A 21,544-nucleotide genomic window follows, 5' to 3' on the forward strand; every position below is an offset into this window, starting at 1 on the left:
CTTTTACTATTCCTTCTCTTCAGCACTTTCTTGTCCCTTGTGCACGCAGGTGCGCCTGTGTGTGTGTGTGTGTGTGTGTGTGTGTGTGTGTGTGTGTGTAGTGAGTGTAAACACTAGAAGACAACATCAGATGTCCTGTACCACTCTCCACCTTATGTTTCGAGACATAATCTTTTGCTGAACTTAGAGCTCACTGATTTGGCTAGACTTTCTGGCCAGTGAGTCTCCAGGATCCACCTGACTCTGCACCCTAAATACCGGGGTTGCAGTGCATGCCTAGGCTTTTACATGGGGAGCTAAGCTTGGTCCTCACGCTTGCACAGCAAGCAGCTCACACACTGGGCCAACTCCCCAGCCCCTCCCTACTTATCAGTTAAACACTGTAAGCACTTGTTGGGGAAGGGTACCAGGAGGGGCAGCAGAAGCGCTAGGGATTTGAGGATCAAGTGCATTTGAGTTCAAACTCCAGCTCCACCACTTCCTAGCTTGTGACCTTGGACCAGTTATTTGGCTTCCTGAGAACTAGACTTAACTGAAAAATAGGGCTGTCAATAGTTTTCTTTTCTGGGCACTGCTGGTAGAGTAAAATGAGTGCTGTGACAGTCAGTGCTTTGGCAGCTGTAGAGCTCTGTATAAACATGAGTCATGTTCATTCAACTTAGAGTTTGCCCTCAATCTGCTGCTCTTTCCTTTGGAGCCAGTAAGCCTCAGATTGCCCAGGAGCGGGAGGTGCAGCGAAGTGTGCAGAGGGAGGGACGGGAGTGCCAGGCTAGAAACTTCAGAGCAAACTTCCAGTAGAAGAAAATTCGAAGGCTAATTATGTCCCTGCTAGAGGTAAATTTCCAGGCCAGGCTTTGGGCTTAATCACTTGTCACAGCAATACACTGGTGAGTGAGAGCTCTGTCCGAGGACAGCTTTCTCTTCTTACAAAGCAGCACCCCATGCAGCCTGAGCAGAAGGACTCCTCAGTCACCCCAGGCTTTCTCTGTCCACGTGTTCTTCTCCCTTTCCCTCCCTCTTATGGCTAGAAGAAGAAACTGGAAAGTTCAGCTTGGAACCCTATTGAAAACTGTGAGCTTTGGGACTGAGGTGATGGTTCTCTTTCTGGTTAAGAGCACTGGGTTTGATTCCTAGCACCCACATGATAGCTTACAACCATCTGTAACTCCAGTTTCAGATGATCTGATGCCCTCTAATGGCCTTTGTGGGCACCAAATAGGCACATGGTGTATGGCAAAAACACCCAAACACATAGAATAAATACTAACAAATTGTCAGCATTGCCTAGCACAGCAGCATAACCCCAGATACTTTGGAGGTTAAGGTGAGAGGATTCTTTGAACCCAGGAATTCAAGGGCAACTTGGACAATATATCAAGACTTTGTCTTACAAATAAATAAATAAGAACAGTTTCTGCATTGGAGGCTAGAAACGAAGGAGGTAGAAGACAGAAACTGATGCCTGGTGTCCTCTTCAATTGCTCGCCACCTGGTTTTATTTATTTATTCGAGATCTCTCTCTGGGGTTTCTCTTTTGGGGTCTCTCACTAAACCTGCTCTGGCTGCTAGTGAGCTCCAGGGGTTTGCCTGTCTCTGAGTCCTCAGCACAGGATTACAGGTGTATGCTTTTTAAAGCCTGGATGTTGGTAATCTGAACCTAGGTTTCATGCCTGCACAGCAATTGCTTCACCCCCTGAGCCATCTCTCCAGACCCCAGAACCCTTATTCTTGACAAGGCCCGGTGCTTGGTGCTGGAGACACAGGCATGAGTCAGGTCCACCCACCGCCCTGGGGATTCCAGTCTGGGAAGAAGACAGGTGTGTTCTAGACTCTGGTGTAATGAAGCTCTCGGGTGTGAAAAAGTTAAGAGGGCTTTAACCCAGGCTAGAGGCCCAGAAGAGATGATGCTTGGACTGAGTCTTTAAAGCCAAATGAGGGTTTTCTGATAGAGAATGAGAGAAGAGGGGTGATCATGGGGGAGAAGGGGACTGCCTGGGCAGAACATGAAGGAAAAAAGTCACAGCCAAGACAAGCCAAAGGAGATGGGGCAATTAAGAATAAGTGGTATTCTGGATGAGATCCTGGGAGAGAAAGGACACTGGGTAAAAATGTAAGGAAAAGTATATAGGGTCAGTGAGATGACTCAGAGGGTAAGCGTGCTAGCTGCTCACCCGGGTGACCTGATTTGATTCCCAGAACTCACATGGAGAAAACAAACAAGTTCCATACTGGAGTCTGGAGTCAAGCAGATTTGCACAGTAACCAGCCCAGGGACAGAAATAACCAGCGTCAGAGTCACTGCCTCAACACTATAGGAGGAGAGAACTGACTCCTGAAAATTGTCTTCTGGTCGTGTGTGCACCCAAACACAGAGACACAAAGAAAGGGGGGAGAGGGGACAGAGAAAAACGCTGTGAATTATGAACCTAGTCAAAATGTATTGATGTAACAATGTGCTGAGCTAATGCACTAATAAGGGCAAAGTGAATATGCAGCAATGAGAAGTTTGTATTGTTTCTGAAAATTTTATGTAATTCTAAGCCTATTGTTTTGTTTGTTTTTCGAGACAGGGTTTCTCGGTAGCTTTGGAGCCTATCCTGGCACTGGCTCTGGAGACCAGGCTGGCCTCAAACTCACAGAGATCCACCTGCCTCTGCCTCCTGAGTGCTGGATTACTGGTTTATACTGTCATGCCCAGTTTAAGACTGTTTTATTTATTTATTTACTTGTAAGTACTTCATGTGCTGGGACTGAAGGTATGGCTGGTGGGCTGCCAGAAGGGCAAGTAACTAAAGATGGCCAGGCAGAAGAATTTTCTGTGTATTGATGGGCAACCATGCCTTTCCCACCCCACCCCCCACCCCTGGCATGATGTTAACCGGAGAGCATTTGGGAAGAAGAAGGCTTAGAGCAGGAAGCTGTGTTCGGGTTACTGCTGCAGTCTAAGGGTGAAATACTAGGAATCTGACAGGAAAAGCAAAGAGGACACAGCCAGGCTTATAGCTGGCTCTCAGAAGAGAGCTGGGGGTGGGGTGGGGTAGCACACACTGGTGATTCCCAGCACTTGGGAGGCTGAGGCAGGAGGGTCAGAATCAAGATCATCCTCAGAGAGTTCAAGGCCAGCCTGGGGTACATGAAACCCTAGATCAAAAGAGGGGGAACAAAAGGATTCTAGAACAAGATTGAAGACTGGAATTTGAATGTAAAATTAACAACTGGATGAGTACAATACATGCCTTAGTTCTAAGCTAGAACAAAACTGTTGCTCAACGGAGAAAGGAGAGAAATCCCCTTGGACTTGACCTCCTACCCATCTGGGCTTGAGCTCAGAGCCTCTGCGTCATTCACAGAGTCGGTGGTGACTTCACAGAGGAAGGTGAGAAGCACAGGAGCACAGAGACATGAGCAGCTCCAGCAGCAGCCAGCGGTCACCTGGCAACCCAGGTGTGGGGCAGGGGTGAAGGGGAAGGAGGCAGCTGCAGACAGAAGGCATTTCAACTCAATTGAATGACCCCAGGTACTCCCACCCTTTCCCTCAGCAGCACATGAGGCAGGGTCCAGGAAAGCTTGACAACAGGAGCCTTCCACAGCAACTGGACAGAGCACTGCTGACATCTCCGTCTTTCTTCCATTGGCACGGAGGGAAGCAGTTAGACTCCCATCTAACTTCTAATTTCTCTGCTGATGAGTCTCCCTTGTCAAACCCATGGCTTGTGATACTAAACGAGACATCTGCCACCTAAGATAGGTCACACAACAGAGCGTAATTGAACAGTCAATGCTAATTCTGACTTCTTCCCTCACTGTGTTACTTTGTGCTTGATTGCTGGATACCTGTTACAGACACGGTACTAGTGCCTTTCTTTCCTTGTAGGGTCTCATTTGGCCTTTACTGAATACTAAGAAGTCACTGTTAGCATTTGTCCTGCCTTATGGCGAAAGTAAAATGCAGACACTGCAGGTGCCAGGTGTCCATTCTGCTTAGGCCACAGCTGAACTAGGTGAGCCTCATCTCATCTTGTGTCAAACAATCAGCAACTCCTTAGAGCCGAGGTTCTCAAGCAGTGGGTCATGACCCCTTTGGGGGGTCAAAGGACCCTCTCACAGGGTCATATATCAGAAATCCTGCATATCAGATGTTTACGTTACGATTTATAATGATAACAAAATTACAGTTATTTGAAGTAGCAAGGGGGCAGCTGTAGGAGAACTGGAGGCTGACAGACATGGGGCTCTAACAGACACGGGGCTCTAACAGGCCATAGGATGGAATAGGTAGTGTGTCATCTCCTAGGAGTATTTTCTTGGAGGTTCCAAATTTTAGCCATGGCTGTGTGTCTTTCAATCTCCTGTGAGGTCCCTGGGGTATCACGGGCAATGGAAAGAATTGGGTGTAAAAAGGGCACAGGCTTTGGTGGGAGAAAGTTCTAACTCTGAATCCCAGCTGTGCCTTTTATTAATTTCAGTAAGATTTAGTGAAACCCCTTCTGCTTTTTTATCTGTCATATGTATCATTCATGTGAAGATTACATAGAGGATAAAAGGCAAGTCAAGCACCTGCAAAATATATACTGGCTGCACAACAAATAGAATCCTTTTTAAACTGTTTTTTTTTTAATTTTTAACTATGTGCACACTCCAGGGACCCCCCCCCCAAGAGCTACAGTTACAGGCTAGTGTGAGCTGTCTGATGTGGGTGCAGTAAAAACTCAGAGAGTGAGCGATCTCTCCACCCCCAATAAATACAATTCTTAATATTTTCATAACTTACTGAGCACTTTACTAAAGCCCTCAGCATTTTTTAAGTGTGTGTCTGTGTGTCTGTGTGTCTGTGTGTCTATGTGTCTGTGTGTCTGTGTGTCTGTGTGTATGATTTATCCTGGGCATGTGTGTTGAGGTCAGAGTGCAGCTTCTACAGAGATTTGAATAAGAATGGTCTCCATGGACTCACATGCTTGTTTGAATGCCTGGTTACCAGTTGGTAGAACTGTTTGGGAAGGACTGGGACATGTGGCCTTGTTGGAGGATGTGTGTCACTGGGAATGGGCTCTGAGGTTTCAAAAGTCCAAGTCAGGCTCAGTCAGCCTCTCTCTCTCTCTCTCTCTCTCTCTCTCTCTCTCTCTCTCTCTCTCTCTCTCTCTCTCTGCCTGTCTGCCACTTGCAGATCAGATATGAGCTCTCAGCTACTGCTCCAGCACCATGCCTGTCTGTTTTCCACTGTGATGATAATGGACTAACCCCTCCAAAACTGTAAGCCAGCTCCAATTAAATGCTTTCTTTTATAAGAGCTGCCTTGGTCATGGTGTCTCTTCACAGCAATAGAACAGGAACAAAGACTGCTTCAGTGTTGTCCTTGCTTTTCTCTTGGTTTTTTGCTTCTCATTCCAGCTAGCTGGCCATGAGCTTCTAAGGGTTCTCCTGTCTCCACCTCCCATCTCCCATCTCCCCACAGGAATGCTAGGACCACAGGCACACACTATTACAGCTGGCTTTTGGGGGGTTCTGGGGATCCATTTGCAGGTCCCCATGCTTGTACAGCAGGCACTTTACCCACTGAGCCATCTATCTCCTCAGCTCCCAAAACCCTTCCCTATATTATGTAAAGCTCTAAACAACCAGACAGAGAATGTAACACGGTGTACAATAACTTTGAAGTCAGACAGGCATTGGTTCAAATTTGGACTCTGAAACTTACCATTACCTTTGTGAACTGGAGTAAGCAACCGAGCTCCTGTACATCTCCCCTTACTCAGGCAATAACAACACCTGCCTCCAGAGACCATAATGAAACGAGATGATGGAAGCACTGAGCACAGTGTTGGCAAAGAGCCAACAGTCAGCTCCCATCAGCCTTGTGGGAAGCTTTACTCACCCATCTTCAGGTGAGGGTATTTTACATAAACAGCATCTGCTATGTATGGCTACAACAATTATGATGTGTTACATGGAGAGGGACAGCAGGCGTTTAGAACAAGGAAAAGCACTTCTACTGCCTCTAGGGCTCTGACAGCACAGATCTAGAGAGAACAAGCCCTCCCTGAGGCTTACACACAACCACTGTCAGTCCTGGGGCATCTGTCTGCATTATAATTGGTTTTGTTTGGCCTCTTATCTGGCTGTCCACTTCAGTCATGGCAAGAAGCCCAAACAACCCAGGCAGGCCACCCCTTATCACTGGACTCTGTCACACAGCTTATAATACTCTCTTAAAATCCTCCATTCTAAACCGGGCGGTGGTGGTGCCTGCCTTTAATCCCAGCACTCAAGAAGCAGAGGCAAGTGGATCTCTGTGAGTTTGAGACCAGCCTGGTCTACAAGAGCTAGTTCCAGGACAGCCTCCAAAGCCACAGAGAAATCCTGTCTCGAAAAACCAAACAAAATAAAACAAAACAAAACAATCCTCCGTTCTAGCCAACAACTTCATCTAAATGTTTCCTTCCCCTCCTTGCCACAACTGAAACCCAGCTCTCTCTAAAGACACACCTTCCTCCAAAGCCTCCCTGTTGCTAATTGCTTCCTTTCTATCACCTTTACAAGGCTAAGTAGGGAGGTGGGATAGATGTTGCTTCTCACTCCTGCTTGTAGCTTCTCACTCCTGCTTGCAGATCATTCTACTTCTCTCCACAAAGCAAAACAACACCCCCCCACCCCACTCCCCACCCCCGGCTTTGCATCTCATATTGTGAGGCGAGGCCACCCACTGATCCCACTGCTGGCCAGTGAATAGTGACAGGTTCACCTGACTACCTCTATAATTATTGGTGGTTGGAATCCACCAAGATGAGCTTTCCAACATTTTGGACTCTCCTTTTCTGGGACTCCTTCAATGACGTTGCTCTCCAACCCTGCCTCGTCCACTCTAGGTCACACCTGCACCTCATCACGAATAGCAGTCATCTTAAGCCTCCCATCCTAAAACAATTAGGACCTCAGTTCCGTTTCAACCATCTTCATCCCCTCTCTTCGCTGTCTCTCACCCCTGTGTCCTTATCCCTCTCTGTCTGTCTGGAATCCCGTGGTCATTTATAACAATGACTTCTCTGCTCATATCCCTGCCAAGGGCTCCGTGGGTCCTTTGCTGGCTTGTGGTACTCAACACTGTATCCATGGAAAAAGAAAGGTCTGGGGAAAAATGCAAAGTGTGCTTCAGATTCTGAATACATGAATGCCAATGCATTATCATTCATTTCAAGTGAAGCCATAATGCTAATTGGCAATCAAATTCTACTTCGTTCCCCCACTTTCCTCAATGGTGTTCTCTCTCTCCAAATCTCTAATCTCTCTTTCCTACCCTGACTCTTAGATCCAGTGCCCTTGTGCATATGCAATCCTACACTGCACCTGTGTCCAAGCCCTCTGCCTTCTCCCTGTCCCCAGCAAGAACTTGCCCCTCTGCTCCTGAACTCATGCCCTTTCAGCGGCTCAAGGACACTGCTTGCAGGTGTTTTCTTTCCGTCCTTTCTGCTTCTTTTCTTTCCATGTATCACCTACCAGGTTCTCATCCCAACTATCAAACTGCTTGTATTGAGGTTACTAATATCCTCTATGTTGCTAAGCCCTGTGTTAGTGCTCCATTATCATATATACAACCTCTTAGCAATAGTCCACACAGTTGGAATGCCTTCCCCTGTAAAACTATCCTTTCTTGGCTGCCAGGACACTCTATTTTCTCTTTTTCAATCTCCCTTGCCAATTCTTCATCTTCCCAGCATTATTTATTATTATGTTTTTTGAGACAAGATCTCAGGTAGCTCAGGCTAGCGTCACACACACCATGTAGCAGAGGATGACCTTGAACTGATCCTGCTGCCCTCACCTGAGTGCTGAGATTATAGGTGAGCACCACGACGTCCAACTTGAGATCTTCTGACTCACTCCCTTGTTGATCTTCATCTGTCTCATAGTTTTAATTTGTGGTGCTGGGGGCTAGACAGGATCTCCTGAGTCTTATAGTTTTAAATGCTGTCTATGTGGGAATGACTTGTTCATTTATATCTGCAGCCCGGGCTTCTGTCTGAAGCTGCTGACTCACTAATTCAGCTGCCCATTCCCTATAGCTACTTGGCTATCCACAGCTGAATCCAATTTAATATAAGCAGATTGTGCCCCCTCCTGTCTCTCCAAACCCCGATCTTCCTAGAGCCATCCCAGCTCAGTCAGAAGCTTCTCCCACCTCTGAGCTCAAGCCACCATTAAAATTCTACTCAGCTCTCCCTGCTTTTGTTCTTAGCTAATTCTAATTCACACTTTTTTTTTTGAGGGGGATTTAGTTTTGTTTTGTTTGTTTGTTTGTTTGTTTGTTTGTTTTAAGACAGGGTTTCTCTGTATAGCCTTGGCTACCCTGGAACTTGCTCTGTAGTCCAAGCTGGCCTCGAACTCAGAGATCCACCTGCCTCTGTGTCTTCCTGACACAATCCTGAGATTCTGATGTTCATTTGTCAAGATATGGTACAAATGAACCCCAGTTGTGAAGCCTTCAATGACTTTCCCAGGAAGAAATAGTTCTTCATGTGTGTGTGTGCTTGCTCGTGTGTGTGTGTGCACATGTAGACTTGTGTTTGGAAGCCAAGTATAGATGCTGTGTGGCTTCGTCTATCACTTTTTACCTTATTCTTTCCCTCACTGAACTTTGAGCTCATCAGTTTGGCTAGGCTGACTGGCCAGCCAGCTAGAGACATCTTCTTTTCTCTGGGGAGTTCTGGGGAGACATCTTACCAAGCTCAGCTTTTGCATAGGTTCTCATTTGTGTACAGCAGTTGCTTTATCCATGGGGCCATCTCCATAGTCCCAGCTTTCATCTCTTTATTTGATAGAATATATTTATATTTATATTTATATTTATATTTATATTGCTTGTTTGCCCTCTGTGGCAGTTCTTAGCACATAAAGATGCATATAACACATATTTATTGAATAAATAAATGTTCAAAGGAAGTTTAGCTTTTTTTTCCCCACACTAGTCAGGATGGATGAAAGAGGATCAAAGCTGCCCCACCCCCTCCCAAATCTGTCTTGGGGACTATTTCAAATAGTCAAGTGGGATTGCTGGCTAATTTGTTTACAAATTCCAAAGGTAAACTATGGCTGCAACTCTGACCTGACTTCCCACAGTCTTTGTTGTGATTGTAAAATCAGATTAAACCTCCTCCTGCAGCTGGCTCCTACAGGCTTTGGGAAGATGAAAGTGTCAGCACGTCTCTGTAGACACACTGAGAAACTTGCTGCCTAGAAAAATCAATTTTGATTATCACGAGAGCTGAGTACAGGGTGGTGCACTCAGCAACTGCCTCACATTCCCAGAGCCATAGGAGCTTGTCAGAGCCCCAGTCACCGGGCCCAGACTCTCCCATGCTGCCCACCATCTCCCTATAGGTCTCCAGATTAGGATCAAATGTCTCCTGGAGGTGACAGAGAGAGCCGAGTGTGTGTGTGTGTGTGTGTGTGTGTGTGTGTCTATCTGTCTGTCGTCTGTCATCTGTCTGACTCTACAGTAAGGTTTTGGTAAGCCTGACTTTGCTAAAGCCTCTAATCACATGCTTCATCTTAGTGTTTATGAGTAATAAGGCTTTCACATTAATCCCCATCCCTGCGACTCCTACATCTGTCTCTAAAATTGTTTCCAAATTCGGGTAAAGAAGAAAGGGAGGACCATTTATTGATCTCCCTTAGACCTCAATAAGAACAATCTGTTAAGTGTTTACTCTGAACCCAGCATTATCTCTTTTAAAACATCACCAACAGAGCAAAGTAAGTGAAGTAATGGAGGCACACACAAGTGCCATAGTCACTGAGCTGAAAAGACACACAGGAGAGTAGCAGGCCTGGGAGTTACGACAATGCACCCTTCAAGCAAGCTGGAGAGGCCAGCCAGTCCTTCCTGGTTGTGATATGAGTGGCCCCAGATGCCCAGACGGTTGAGACAGTCCTGTTTATAAAGTCTTGATATGAAAGAAGGCGTCACTGGTGGGAACAGCAGAGGAGCGATTTCCATCTTTCCACTGTGGAAGCCCCCTGCATCCTACAAGGCCTGGAAAGATGGGTGTGATGGAGGTCACCAGCTAAACTAGCTTTGTTCGTTTTGTTTGTTTTGTTTTGTTTTCGAGACAAGTTTCTCTGTGTAGCTGGAGAGCCTGTCCTGAAACTCACTCTGGAGACCAGGCTGGCCTCTAACTCACAGAGATCTCCCTGCCTCTGCCTCCCGAGTGCTGAGATTAAAGGCATGTGCCACCACCGGGCTGCTAAGATAGGTTTTAAAGCTATGGATATATTAGAGGCTGAATCCCAGCTCCAAGTCAAGGGATGAGACTTAAATCACAGCTCAGCATTTCCCAGCTCCAGGCCCTAGGCCTGAGGTTGAAACTGGTCTATTCTTTTCTTCAGGACCCATAGGACAGATGAAAAAGACCTCTTCATCTTGTGCTTATATTCTATCTCCCACTACTGTAAAAATTCAAATGAGTAGGAAGGGCACATCCCAACTGAGCACAATTTCCTGCATAGAGTCTATTGAGTGAAATAAACAAGGAAGTCTGCCACTGAGTTCTGCACAGGGAACCTGACAACTCTTACTTCAACTATCCCTTTTTCCTTTAAAAATCTCTAATTATTATTATTATTATTATTATTATTATTATATTATTATTATATTAGAGGTGGACTGGGTGTATGGTGCCACTGAATGCATTGTCAGAGGACAATTCTGTGGAGCTCATGTCCACCTTTGTGTGTGTCCCAGAGATTGACTTTGGGTCATCAGAATTTACGGCAAGCACTTTTACCCACTCAGTCATCTTGCCAGCCCCAACAATTCCTTCTTCCAGGATGTGATTACCTGGGTCAGAGGGAAGGTGTGAAAGATACAAAGAAATTTAAAGTAAATACAGGAGCAGAGAGGTGGTGGCTCAGTAGGTGAAGGCAAGCCTGATGCCCTGAGTTCTGTCCCTGTGAAACCCACGGAAAGGTGGAGAGAACCTACTCCATTAAGTTATCCTCTGACCTGTACACCCGAGTGTGAACACACACACTCTACCATGTGCGTGTTCACACTTGTATCATACAAACACATCCACAAAGAATACCTCACTCTTAAAAATTCTAAGTACATATAAAATGAACCTCCACGGCTGACAGTGTCCACAGTTCTTCCTAAGGGCTTTCCCTCCCATTTCCCACTTGTTCTTCACAAAAACCCATGAAGAATTACTCCTCCAGATTTGGGGAAACAAGTGAGGGTCACCCACATCACACAACAAGCTGGGCAGAGATGTCTAGAACCCAGGATACCAGAGTCCTAGATTGGCTTTGTCCTTCCTCAGACCTGTGGATTCTTCCCCTGATCAACAGGCCACTCATAGAGGTAGCAGGAGCCCTTCTGCTCCCTCTCCTCTTCCCACAGGTCTCTCGGGGTTGCTTGGCAACCAGAACCAGCGCTAAATGGCTCTCTCCAGTTGGGTCTGTTGTCCTGAAAGGTACTCAGTCACATTTGTGTACACTCTCGCTACCTATTAATGAGGCTTCACCCTACCCCTACCTCCCCAGTAAGATTTTCTTCTCTGATCCTCACTTACTGGCCTCTCAGGAAACAGAGGAAATACTCAAGGACTTATGTGACAAGAGAACTGAGAGAGAGAATTGCCCAATGCCATCACCGTCCATTATCCCCAAAGATAATAAAAACTCCAGTTTCGGGTGGTCCTACCCTCCCTGCTCCCCTCTCCATGTGGAAAACAGCTTCCTGAAATACCCTAGGAGAGCTCAACTGGGCTGGAGAAGCTAAATAAACAAACACTTCATACAACGATGGTGAGTCACTAGGTGTCCTTAGCAGTTCTGCAACTGGATATGGGAAGACTTGGGAGGGGACTCAAGAGTCCTTTAAATGTAGACCAGGAGCCAAAACCTAAATTAGAACCTAACATGTCTTATGTATGGCAGGCACTATGTTCTGTTGTTGTATTAACACTCCTCCACAAACCTACGAAGTATTACAATAGAAAATATTAGGTATTTGTAGATACAAAGTGACCTCACACAGCTTTAAAAAAAATCACAGAATTTTTATGTAAAAAGTATAGAATGTGTATGTGTTTTCCTCCCTCAATCTTTATAATAAATAGATCATCAAATCTAGTAAATTCCTCAATCTCTCTCATTTCTAGTCTCTATGTCAGTTTGTCACTATCTCAGTGTTATAGAATGTCTGTGTCCTCCTAAAATCCATATGTTGGAACACTCACTTGAAAAGCACCTGTATTTGGGAATGGGACCTCTAAGATTTAAGGAAGACAAGTTCAGGTACAGCATACACATAGATTACATATGCGTACTCTTGTGCACAGAAAATGTTGACATAAATAAAAATAAAAAAGGAGATAGAGAGATGACTTAGTCCATGAAGCATTTACTAGGCAAGCCTGAGGACCTGAGGTCAGATTCCCAGCACTATGTAAAAGCCAGGTGTGGGTGTACACACTGTGATGCTGGCTTTGTGAAAACAGAGACAGGATCCCTGGTGCTAGCTGGCCAGCTAATCTTGCCAAATTGGTGAGCTCCAGGTTTAAGGAGAGATCCTATTTTAAAAATGAGCTGGAGAGCAATAGAGGGAGAAACCCAGGGGTAGCAGTGTGGGTCAGTGGGTAAAGACACCAATGACCTGAGCCTGATGACCTGTGTTCTATCCCCACAAAGAACTCTGGGGCTGGAGAGAGGGCTCACATGCCAACCATTCAAAAGGACCCAAGTTTGGTTTCCTGCACCAACCTGGGATGTCTCCAAACTGCCTCTAACTCCAGCTCCAGGGAATCTGACTCCTTTTGGCCTCCTCGGGTACTACACTCACATGAACAAACCCACACAGACACACATAATTAAAGATAGTTTTTGAAAATGGATCTTTGGTCTCTACATGTATCTACACACCTGGGTATGCATTCACCCCACTGACATAAATACAGACACAACAAAAATGAAACAATATTTAAATTTTAATATAAACAGTATAGAAGTTATAGTTTTGCTACATGGAGATCCTTGAAAAAAATTAAGCAAAGCAATGAGATTGGCTAAATAAGATCCAATGAGATCCTCATTGATTTTACCTGGAAACATGGCTGACAATGAACTTGTGCCAGAAATTTGGAGAAGATCAGTCAACTACTTTTTTCTTATATCCACTTAGGGTCACTATACTTAGCATAATCTCCAGTAGGAGGTTTCTTTACAGGGCTCTTTAAAAGCCACACACCCATTGTGAGGTTTCATTTAGTTAAAACTAAATAGCATAATCAATAAATCTACTTAAGCCAGGCACATCAAAACTGCAAATGCTCTCAGTACACCAAGGTGTGAGGGAGCCGCTACTGCCAAGCCCTTAGACAGGCAGAAGGCCTCCTGCCTTGAGATTTTTCAGCTGTAGGATATGTAGGATGATCAATCTAGTATAGGAATCACAAAGAAAATCCATGCCAATCTACATAGTAAATACCAGTTAAAACACATTTATTTTGCATTAATAGATTTTAAAACAATTCTAACATTTTCTTCAGTTCCCTAAGGAGTTATCAGGCTTGTGTCATCCAATGGCAAGAGCTATCTGTGTTTTATGCAAGGTTTCCCCAATCCCCAATCGGTTGCCTATAGCAGATCTCTCTCTCTCTCTCTCTCTCCCAGCCTTGATCCAGCTTCAAAGTGTTGGTCACCATACCCTACATACATGTGCTTTCATGAATTCCTGTGCTGGGGTTGATATCAGATAATATAAGTGAAAATACCTGGCATACAGTAGATGCTTTCATATATTTATCAACTCCCACCAAAAGGTACATCAGCAGTTCTCCTGCCTTAAAACTGCCCACTAGCATAGATTTTGGGCTTTATTGCCAGCATTTTGGATTCATTACATCTGTGGTGAGACCCACGAATGAATTTCTAACAAATCCCCAAGTGTTGCTAGTGTGGTTGAATCATAACTGGAGAACCAATAAATTAGACAACTTTCATGGCTTCTCCTATTTCTAATGAGTTATGATATTTCAGTGCCTTTAATGGGGCATCAATGGACACTCACCCCTCTAGAAATTAATGTTTAACATTATTTTAAATGGAAATGTATCTAAGATTTCAGATGCAAGCCAAGTGGTGGTGCACGACTTTGATCTCAGCACTTGGGAGGCAGAGGCAGGTGGATCTCTGTGGGTTCGAGGCCAGACTGGTCTACAAAGTGAATTCCAGGACAGGCTCCAAAGCTACACAGAGAAACCCTGTCTTGAAAAACAAACAAATAAAACTAGATATATGTACAATATATTATTATACACTTATTAACTATAATAGACAATAGCATAACATGTTTTGAATATTTCACAAATTTTCAAGATTTCCAACTGCAGTACTAAGCTATTGCTAAGCACTCTGACAAGCTTCTCAAAAAGACACATGTTTTCTTAGTACCACCAGTAGATGACAATAGTAGCTGAGTCTCCAACTTCCAAGACTGTGGGTCCTCCATGATCCTTTCCTCCTGGAATTTGGACCTCTGTGTACTTTCTTCCCACACTCAATCAGTAATGGAGAGAATGCTCTAAGTATATATAAGAGACATTGCCATTTTTTCCCCTTTGGTTTCTTAGATCTCACGCTGGGGAAAAAAACAGCTGTCATACATACAGTGAAGATGGTGAAGCGGTTCTATGAAGATGCTAAGAAAGCCAGATGGAAAGAAGAGAAGGAAGGCGTCCTGCCAACAGCTAGCACCAGACATGTGAATAAGCCATCTTGGAAGTGGACCCTCCAGCCCTAGGCAGTCCTTCAGCTGATGGTAACTCACACCAACATCTGGATCCACTTCGTGAGAGGCCCCAAGCAAACCCTACTGTCAGACCCACTGAAACTGTGAGGGGATCAATTATTACTCTTGTTTTACACCACTGAGTAGTTGCTATGCAACAATAGATAACCGATTTGTAACTAACATCTATGGCATATGTACTGTGTCCCAGGAACTACGCTAAGCAACCATGTGTCACTAGATGAGATTATAATCCCCTCCCCTGAAAGAAAAGAGTGGCTGAGAGGGGTTAAATATCTTAGTCATGCTTCCATGGTTTAAGTGGTAGAAGTAAAACCCAATCTGTAACTCTAACTCCCGGTTTCTTGATCATTCCTCTATAAAAGCCAGAATAAAGCCTTTAGACAATTAAGCAGCAGCAATTGAACACCCCCCCAAGAGAATAAACATGTTAAAAATAAAACCAAATAAAACCAAAAACATGGGTCAATGGAGGCCAGACCTGAAATGGCATTGATATCTAATGCTGTAAGACCCAGTTGTTGCAAGCCGACCCCACCTCCTAGGTCTTGTATTCATAATTAGTTACAACTCATTCTGCCCACAGTGTCCAGCACTCACCCATATCTGCAGCTTCACACGCTTCTCATGGCGGTAGACAGTCTTCACTTTGAAGTCGATGCCCACGGTGCTGACAAAGGCCGGGGTGAAGGTATCATCAGCATAGCGGAAGAGGAAGGAGGTCTTACCAACACTGCTGTTGCCAATGATGAGCAGTTTGAACATGTAGTCAAAATTCTGGTCAGAGGCATCTTTGACTCCAGTTTTACCATCAGTTACTGAAGCCATCTGTAAGAGAGGCCTGTAGTCACTCTGGTGTGACTTTGAGTCTCCAACCTTCTAATGGTCACCTACCATTGCAGAAGAAATACTACTCGGAGCTTCCCCACCACTGTTTGTGCCCCAGATGTTGTCTCAGGATTGGGGTGGAACCCAGATCCTCCCATTCATTCTTTCAACAAATATTTGCTGAGCACTTTGCTCTAGGGTGAGCCCTCTGCTGAACATAGGGGTGGGGGTGTTCACGTATGAATCAGACGTGGTGACTGATCTCCAGGTTGCCACAGAAAACAATACAAGAATAGGAAAACACAATTAGCTGGACAGAAGATAAATGAGAATCCTGGTAGGCCCTAGTGTACCCTGGAGACCTGGTGATCCAGAGGAATCTCCTGTAGAAGGGCAGGCCCAGTAGTGAACTATCATTTTCTGTTTTTAAAACTGTTTTGGCTCCTCACAGCTCTACAGATAAAACCTGAACTGTCCACCTTCACAAAGAACCAACTAACTACTCAACCCTTTAAGCTGCTCCCACTCAATCATTTCCCCCTCTGCTAGCTTTATATCAAAATATGCCAGTGACTTCACCATAGTCCAAAGATGTCACAATGTTTTCCTTTTGTCCCTACTTTATGCGTCCCTTCTGCCTGGAGTCATTTTTTTCCCTCTAAGGGGTGCTTACTCGTCCTCATAGTGTCACTACCCCTGAGCATGGCAGAGGCACCCTCTCTTCTGCCTATGCTCCCACAGTCCTCTGCTGGGGCCTATGTCATTTCAGACTTGTTTACTATTCCTCCTCTTTCAGAACGAGCATCTGAAACCTAACATACTCTGTTTCTGCATCCCTGGCTTCAAGCTGAAATCCTAGCCTGTCACAACACTCTGGACATATGTGAAGGACCAAGGAAGTCACCTTATTCCCTTGGGCCCTCAATCTCTTTGTTTGGAAAATGAGAAGAACAGTTTCTTGCATTTTCTCAGAAGACTTGAGAGAGATGTTTTAAAGTGATTGACAGCCATGTGATGGTGGTACAGGCCTTTAATCCAGCACTCAGGGGGCAGAGGCAGACAGATCTCTGTGAGTTTGAGGCCAGCCTGGTCTACAGAGTGAGTTCCAGGACAGCTAGAGCTACACAGAGAAACCCTGTCTTGAAAAAAAAAACAAAAAACAAAAAACAAAAAAAAAAAAACAATTGACATGGTATTTGTCTGCTTTCTATTGCTGTGATAAAATGCTGACCAAAGGCAACTTGAGGAGGAAAGGGTTTATTTGGCTTACATATCCTAATTCACAGTCCACTGAGAGCAACTGAGGCAAAAACTCAAGGAAGGAACTGAAGCAGAAGTTGTGGAGGAACATGGCTTCCTGATTTCCTCCTTATGGCTTGCTCGGACTGCCTTCCTACACAGCCCAAAACCACCAGTCCAGGGATGAAACCATCCACAGTGAGATGGGCCTTCCCACTTCGATCATTAATCAAAAAATTGTCTCCCAAAGACTTGACTATAAGCCAATCTGATGGAGGCAAATTGACGGACTCAACGGAGAGTCCCTCTTCCCAGATGTGTTTAGGTTTATGTTAATATGGCAAAAAGCCAACCAGTTAGCATAGATAGCTTTAAAAACTGGCAAACTCTACAGAGGTGTGAACACTCCTGATACTTCTACCCTTCAGAGCCATGATTCTTTATTTGTTCATTCCCTCATTCATCCATTCAGCAAATATGTACTACAGGTCATGTCTAACACCATCCTCTCCTTTCCTAGAACATCTTAATCTAAACCCCATAATCCAGATCTAATCCTACAATCCAGTACCTGGTCTTAAGACTTCATGCATCTTCTTTAAAAAAATTTAATGTGGTGTGTGTGTGTGTGTGTGTGTGTGTGTGTGTGTGTGTGTGTGAGAGAGAGAGAGAGAGAGAGAGAGAGAGAGAGAGAGACTGTACACATGTGAAAGTCAGAGGACAACTTGGGTAGTTGTTTCTCTCCTTTGACCATGTGGGTTTCAGGGATTGTCTTAGTCACTGTTCTATTCTGTGAAGAGACACCATGAGCAGGCAACTTGCTTGCTTACAGTTTCAGAGGTCAGCCCATTATCGCCATGGTGGGGAGCATGGCAGGAAACAGGCAGATATGGTGCTGAAGAAGTAGCTGAGAGTTCTACATCTTGATCTGTAGGCAGAGAAAGAGATTCTGGGCCTAGCATGGGCTTTAGAAACCCAATGAATCACACACTTCCTCTAACTAGGCCACACCTCTTTAATCCTTTCAAATGGTGCCTCTCTATGGTTTGCACTACCTGTGCAAACATATGAGCCTATAGGGACCAGTCTTCTTCAGACCACCATAGGGATTGAACTCATGTCAAGCTTTGTGGCAAGTTCTTTTGCCATCTGAGCCATCTCATCAGGCCTAGTCTTTTTGTTTTTTGAGATAGTGTCTTTGGCCCAGAACTTGTGGTAATCCTCTTGCCTCAGCTTTCCCAAGTGCTAGGATTAAAAGTGTGAGCACCACACCCAGCTGTCTGAGTTGAGTCTTAGCTGCTTCTTCTACATCTCAGAAGCCTTGAGTGCAGTGTTTAGAAGCCTTAAGTCTCTCTTCTTCCTGGACACTAGCGATGGACTAGGTACATGGTCAGAGGAGGGTGGAATTGTCTTACATGGCCTAATGTTCAAGTTCTTACTCTCTTTGGGAATTCCTGGGGTTTTGTTTTGTTTTTCAATGAAAAAAAAAAAAAAAGGGAGGGTCAGTTGCTCAGTGGTAAAGGCACTTGATGGCACCTGATGACTTCTAATCCCTGGAAACCCCCATGATGGAGGAGAGAACGGACAATCCTGAAAGTTCCACACATGTGCTATGGTACACAAGAACAAAAACACACAAAATGTCTTAAATAAATAAGTATAAAAAGAAAGGAGTGAGCTCGTAGATCTGACTCTATGAACCCCATGAATGAACTCTAAGGCCAAGAAGCCGCCAATGTGAAAACAAAATAAAGCCCTCTTAAAGATCAGATAAACAGTCAGACCCTTAACAACCCTTTAGCGAAACTTCTTCACTGTCTTCCTGCTCTTTGCTCCCAGCTCTCAAGTCTTTATCTGAGACCCTCAGCTTCATTTTTAAATTAATCTGCCCTCAGGAAAAAGTTCCCTAGACAAGTGTGGAACATGCCCTGGATAGCATTTCCACAAAGGAAGTCAGTAAGGTTGGAAGAGACAGATGAACGACATTGGCTACTTAAACTGTCTCATAAATCTTCCCTTTTTAATCTGCACATCCTACTTCAAGAATTGGTGATTCAGGATTGCAAAGATGACTCTGTGGTTAACAGTGCTTGTTGTGTAAACATGAGGTCATGGGTTTGGATCCCGGCACCCACATAACTCACGCATGCCTATAACCCTGGCACTACAGTAGTGGACACAAGGAACCAGTGGGCCTGGCTGCTTGCCAACCTAAACAAAGCACAGAGGCAAGCTCCAGGTTCAGGGAAATACACTACCTCAAAGGAATATGCTGAAGAGTACTAGAGAAGAACACCTGATGCCCTTCTCTGGCCTCTGTGCACACTTGTCTGTGCCCATCATACACACACACACACACACACACACACACACACACACACACACACAGAGAGAGAGAGAGCATTTACTTGCACAGACACACACATACATAAAAAAATCATTTTTAAAGTACTTATATTTTAAAGTACATTCAAAAAGGACCGATACTTTAAAAATTCTTCATAAATACTATTTCAATGACATTTATAGCTATATTCCACCATGCATTATTTGACCAATCCTTTAATGTTATCTTTGTTTCTAGGAATAAAGGTGTTTTCAATTTTAAATGTTTTAGGGTTTTGGGGAGTGTTTGTTGTTTTCTGTTTGTTGTTATGATTTTTGTGTGTTCTTCGAGACAGGGTCCCTGTCCCTGTTTTTGAGACAGACAGCTCTGAGTGGCCTAGAACTCACAGAGATCCTCCTGCCTCCACCTCCCATGTGCTGGGATTATAGGCATATGTCAACACACTGGCCAATTTTGTTTTAAAAGTTGTTTTCTAGTCTTTTAAAAATTAAATCACATTTATTTATTTATTTATTTATTATTTATTGTGTTTGGGTGTGCTATGCATGTGGGGGTCTGAAATCAGAAATCAGTCCTCTCCTCCCACCATGTGGATTCTGGTCATTAGTCTTGATGAGTGCCTCCACCTGCTGAGTCATCGACCCAGCTCTCTTGTCTTACCATAAATTACATTGCAGTGGACATTTTTTACACAAACCTTTATTCATTTTCCTAATTATTTCCTGGGGATGGAGTCTGAGAAATAAAATTGCTGATCAGAGAGCAACTTTACTAAAACACAGATTTGATTCTTAACGAAATTTCAGACCCTTTATCTTGTTTTATCCTTTAAGGTAAATCGGAGAAGTGAAGGTTGAACGGATGGGAACCATTGTTCCCATTTGAATCAGGGGGGTTTGGCAAAGCCTCAAAACTAGCAGCAGAGACTAGATGTGGTACTGTGCAGTGTTAGGGAAGGCTTAAAACTCCTGCTCTAGCCATCAGCTGAATTCTTGAACAAGTCATATAAACCCTTTAAGTCAGAGTGTTTGCCGTAAAATAGGGGAAATACCACCTACTTGGAGCTTTGGCACTAAATAGAATCAGCAGGATTATATATAAACAATCTGGTGCTGATTTTTGGTTTGTAGAAGCATTGCAGTGTTTATTATTTTATTGACCCCTTTAATTCTCTAACTCTCTTCTTCCTTCTTTTCCTTCTTCTTCTTCTTAGCTTTTTTGTAAAGTTTAAATAATAGAATGAAAATATAAATGTGCTTCATTCACTGTGTTGACAAAAATATATAGGTTCATATAAAACCTGTGGGAAACTTGCCTGACTTTAGTAGTTATACTAAAGTTGGAGAATGAGGAGTGATGGGTGAGCAGGGGAGAGGAGAGTGACAGGAAGAACACAAGTTTCATTTTATTTTTTAAAGATTTATTTATTTTAATCATATATATATATATATATAATATAGGCGTTTTGCTTGTTTGTATGTCTGATTACCACATGTGTACAGTGTCTGCAAAGGCCAGAAGAGGGTGTTGGCTCCTCTGGCACTGGAGTTACAGATGTGGGTGCTGGGAATCAAACACAGGTCCCCAGCAAGAGAAATGAGAGCTCTTAACCACCAAGCAATCCTCTAGTCCCCAGAACATACATTTTAAACCCTGACCTGATTTATCTGATCTGCCCACCCTGCCACTGGACAGCTAAGAAACAATGAAGCTCCATAAAGAGTAGTGATTTGTCCAAGGTCACATGACAAGCCAGGAGGTGGCCAGGATGTCTCCCAGATTTGGCTGAGACTAAAGAAATTAAAACCATAACAAATTTCAAGTGAGCAAAATAGCATTCTCGAGATTGAGTGTCAAGTCACCACGCCACATTTATCATACTGTACTGTCAAGTCTGCTTATTTGGACACAGTACAGCCTTCCCAGGAGGTTGTATGAGAACAGAGAAAGGTGGAGAGCAGAGTGAAAGGGCTCAGATGGAAGCCCCCTCGAGGGCATCCTCTCAAGTGGGGGGCAGGGGTGAAGCAGACATTTGGTAGAGAAGCAGAAAGTATCCCAGCAGGCAGCCGCCTGAGGCAGATCTGAGCAGACAGGTCGCTGCACAGTGGTGCGCTGCACAGAACTGCATTTGTACGATAAGCATCGATCAAATCTTCCCTGTTTTGTGACAGTCGCATAAAACGATAAAGCTGGGAAGCTCACTGTCTCCCGTGACAAGCAATACAGATGAAGGACCAGAAATCATCTGGGAAGCCATTCTTGGTCTCAGACTTGGGGCTCTCCTCAAAGGCTGTTGTGAAAAATAACCCTTTCAGTCTCATGGG

At 44.4% G+C, this 21,544-nt stretch overlaps 1 protein-coding gene across 1 annotated transcript in view; it reads right to left on the reverse strand.

Moving 5' to 3' along the window:
* Rab3b (RAB3B, member RAS oncogene family) overlaps window positions 1–15,738 on the reverse strand; it is a 51,786-nt gene extending 36,048 nt beyond the window's left edge. Inside the window, exon 1 of the mRNA XM_035438939.1 lies at window positions 15,407–15,738. Within this exon, the coding sequence (XP_035294830.1) occupies window positions 15,407–15,634 (228 nt within the window). The 5' untranslated portion in view covers window positions 15,635–15,738. The remainder of the gene's footprint in view (window positions 1–15,406) is intronic.
* Between the last annotated feature and the right edge of the window lie 5,806 nt (window positions 15,739–21,544).

Source organism: Cricetulus griseus, chromosome 2 (assembly GCF_003668045.3).
Source record: "Cricetulus griseus strain 17A/GY chromosome 2, alternate assembly CriGri-PICRH-1.0, whole genome shotgun sequence".
Classification (NCBI taxonomy): domain Eukaryota; kingdom Metazoa; phylum Chordata; class Mammalia; order Rodentia; family Cricetidae; genus Cricetulus; species Cricetulus griseus.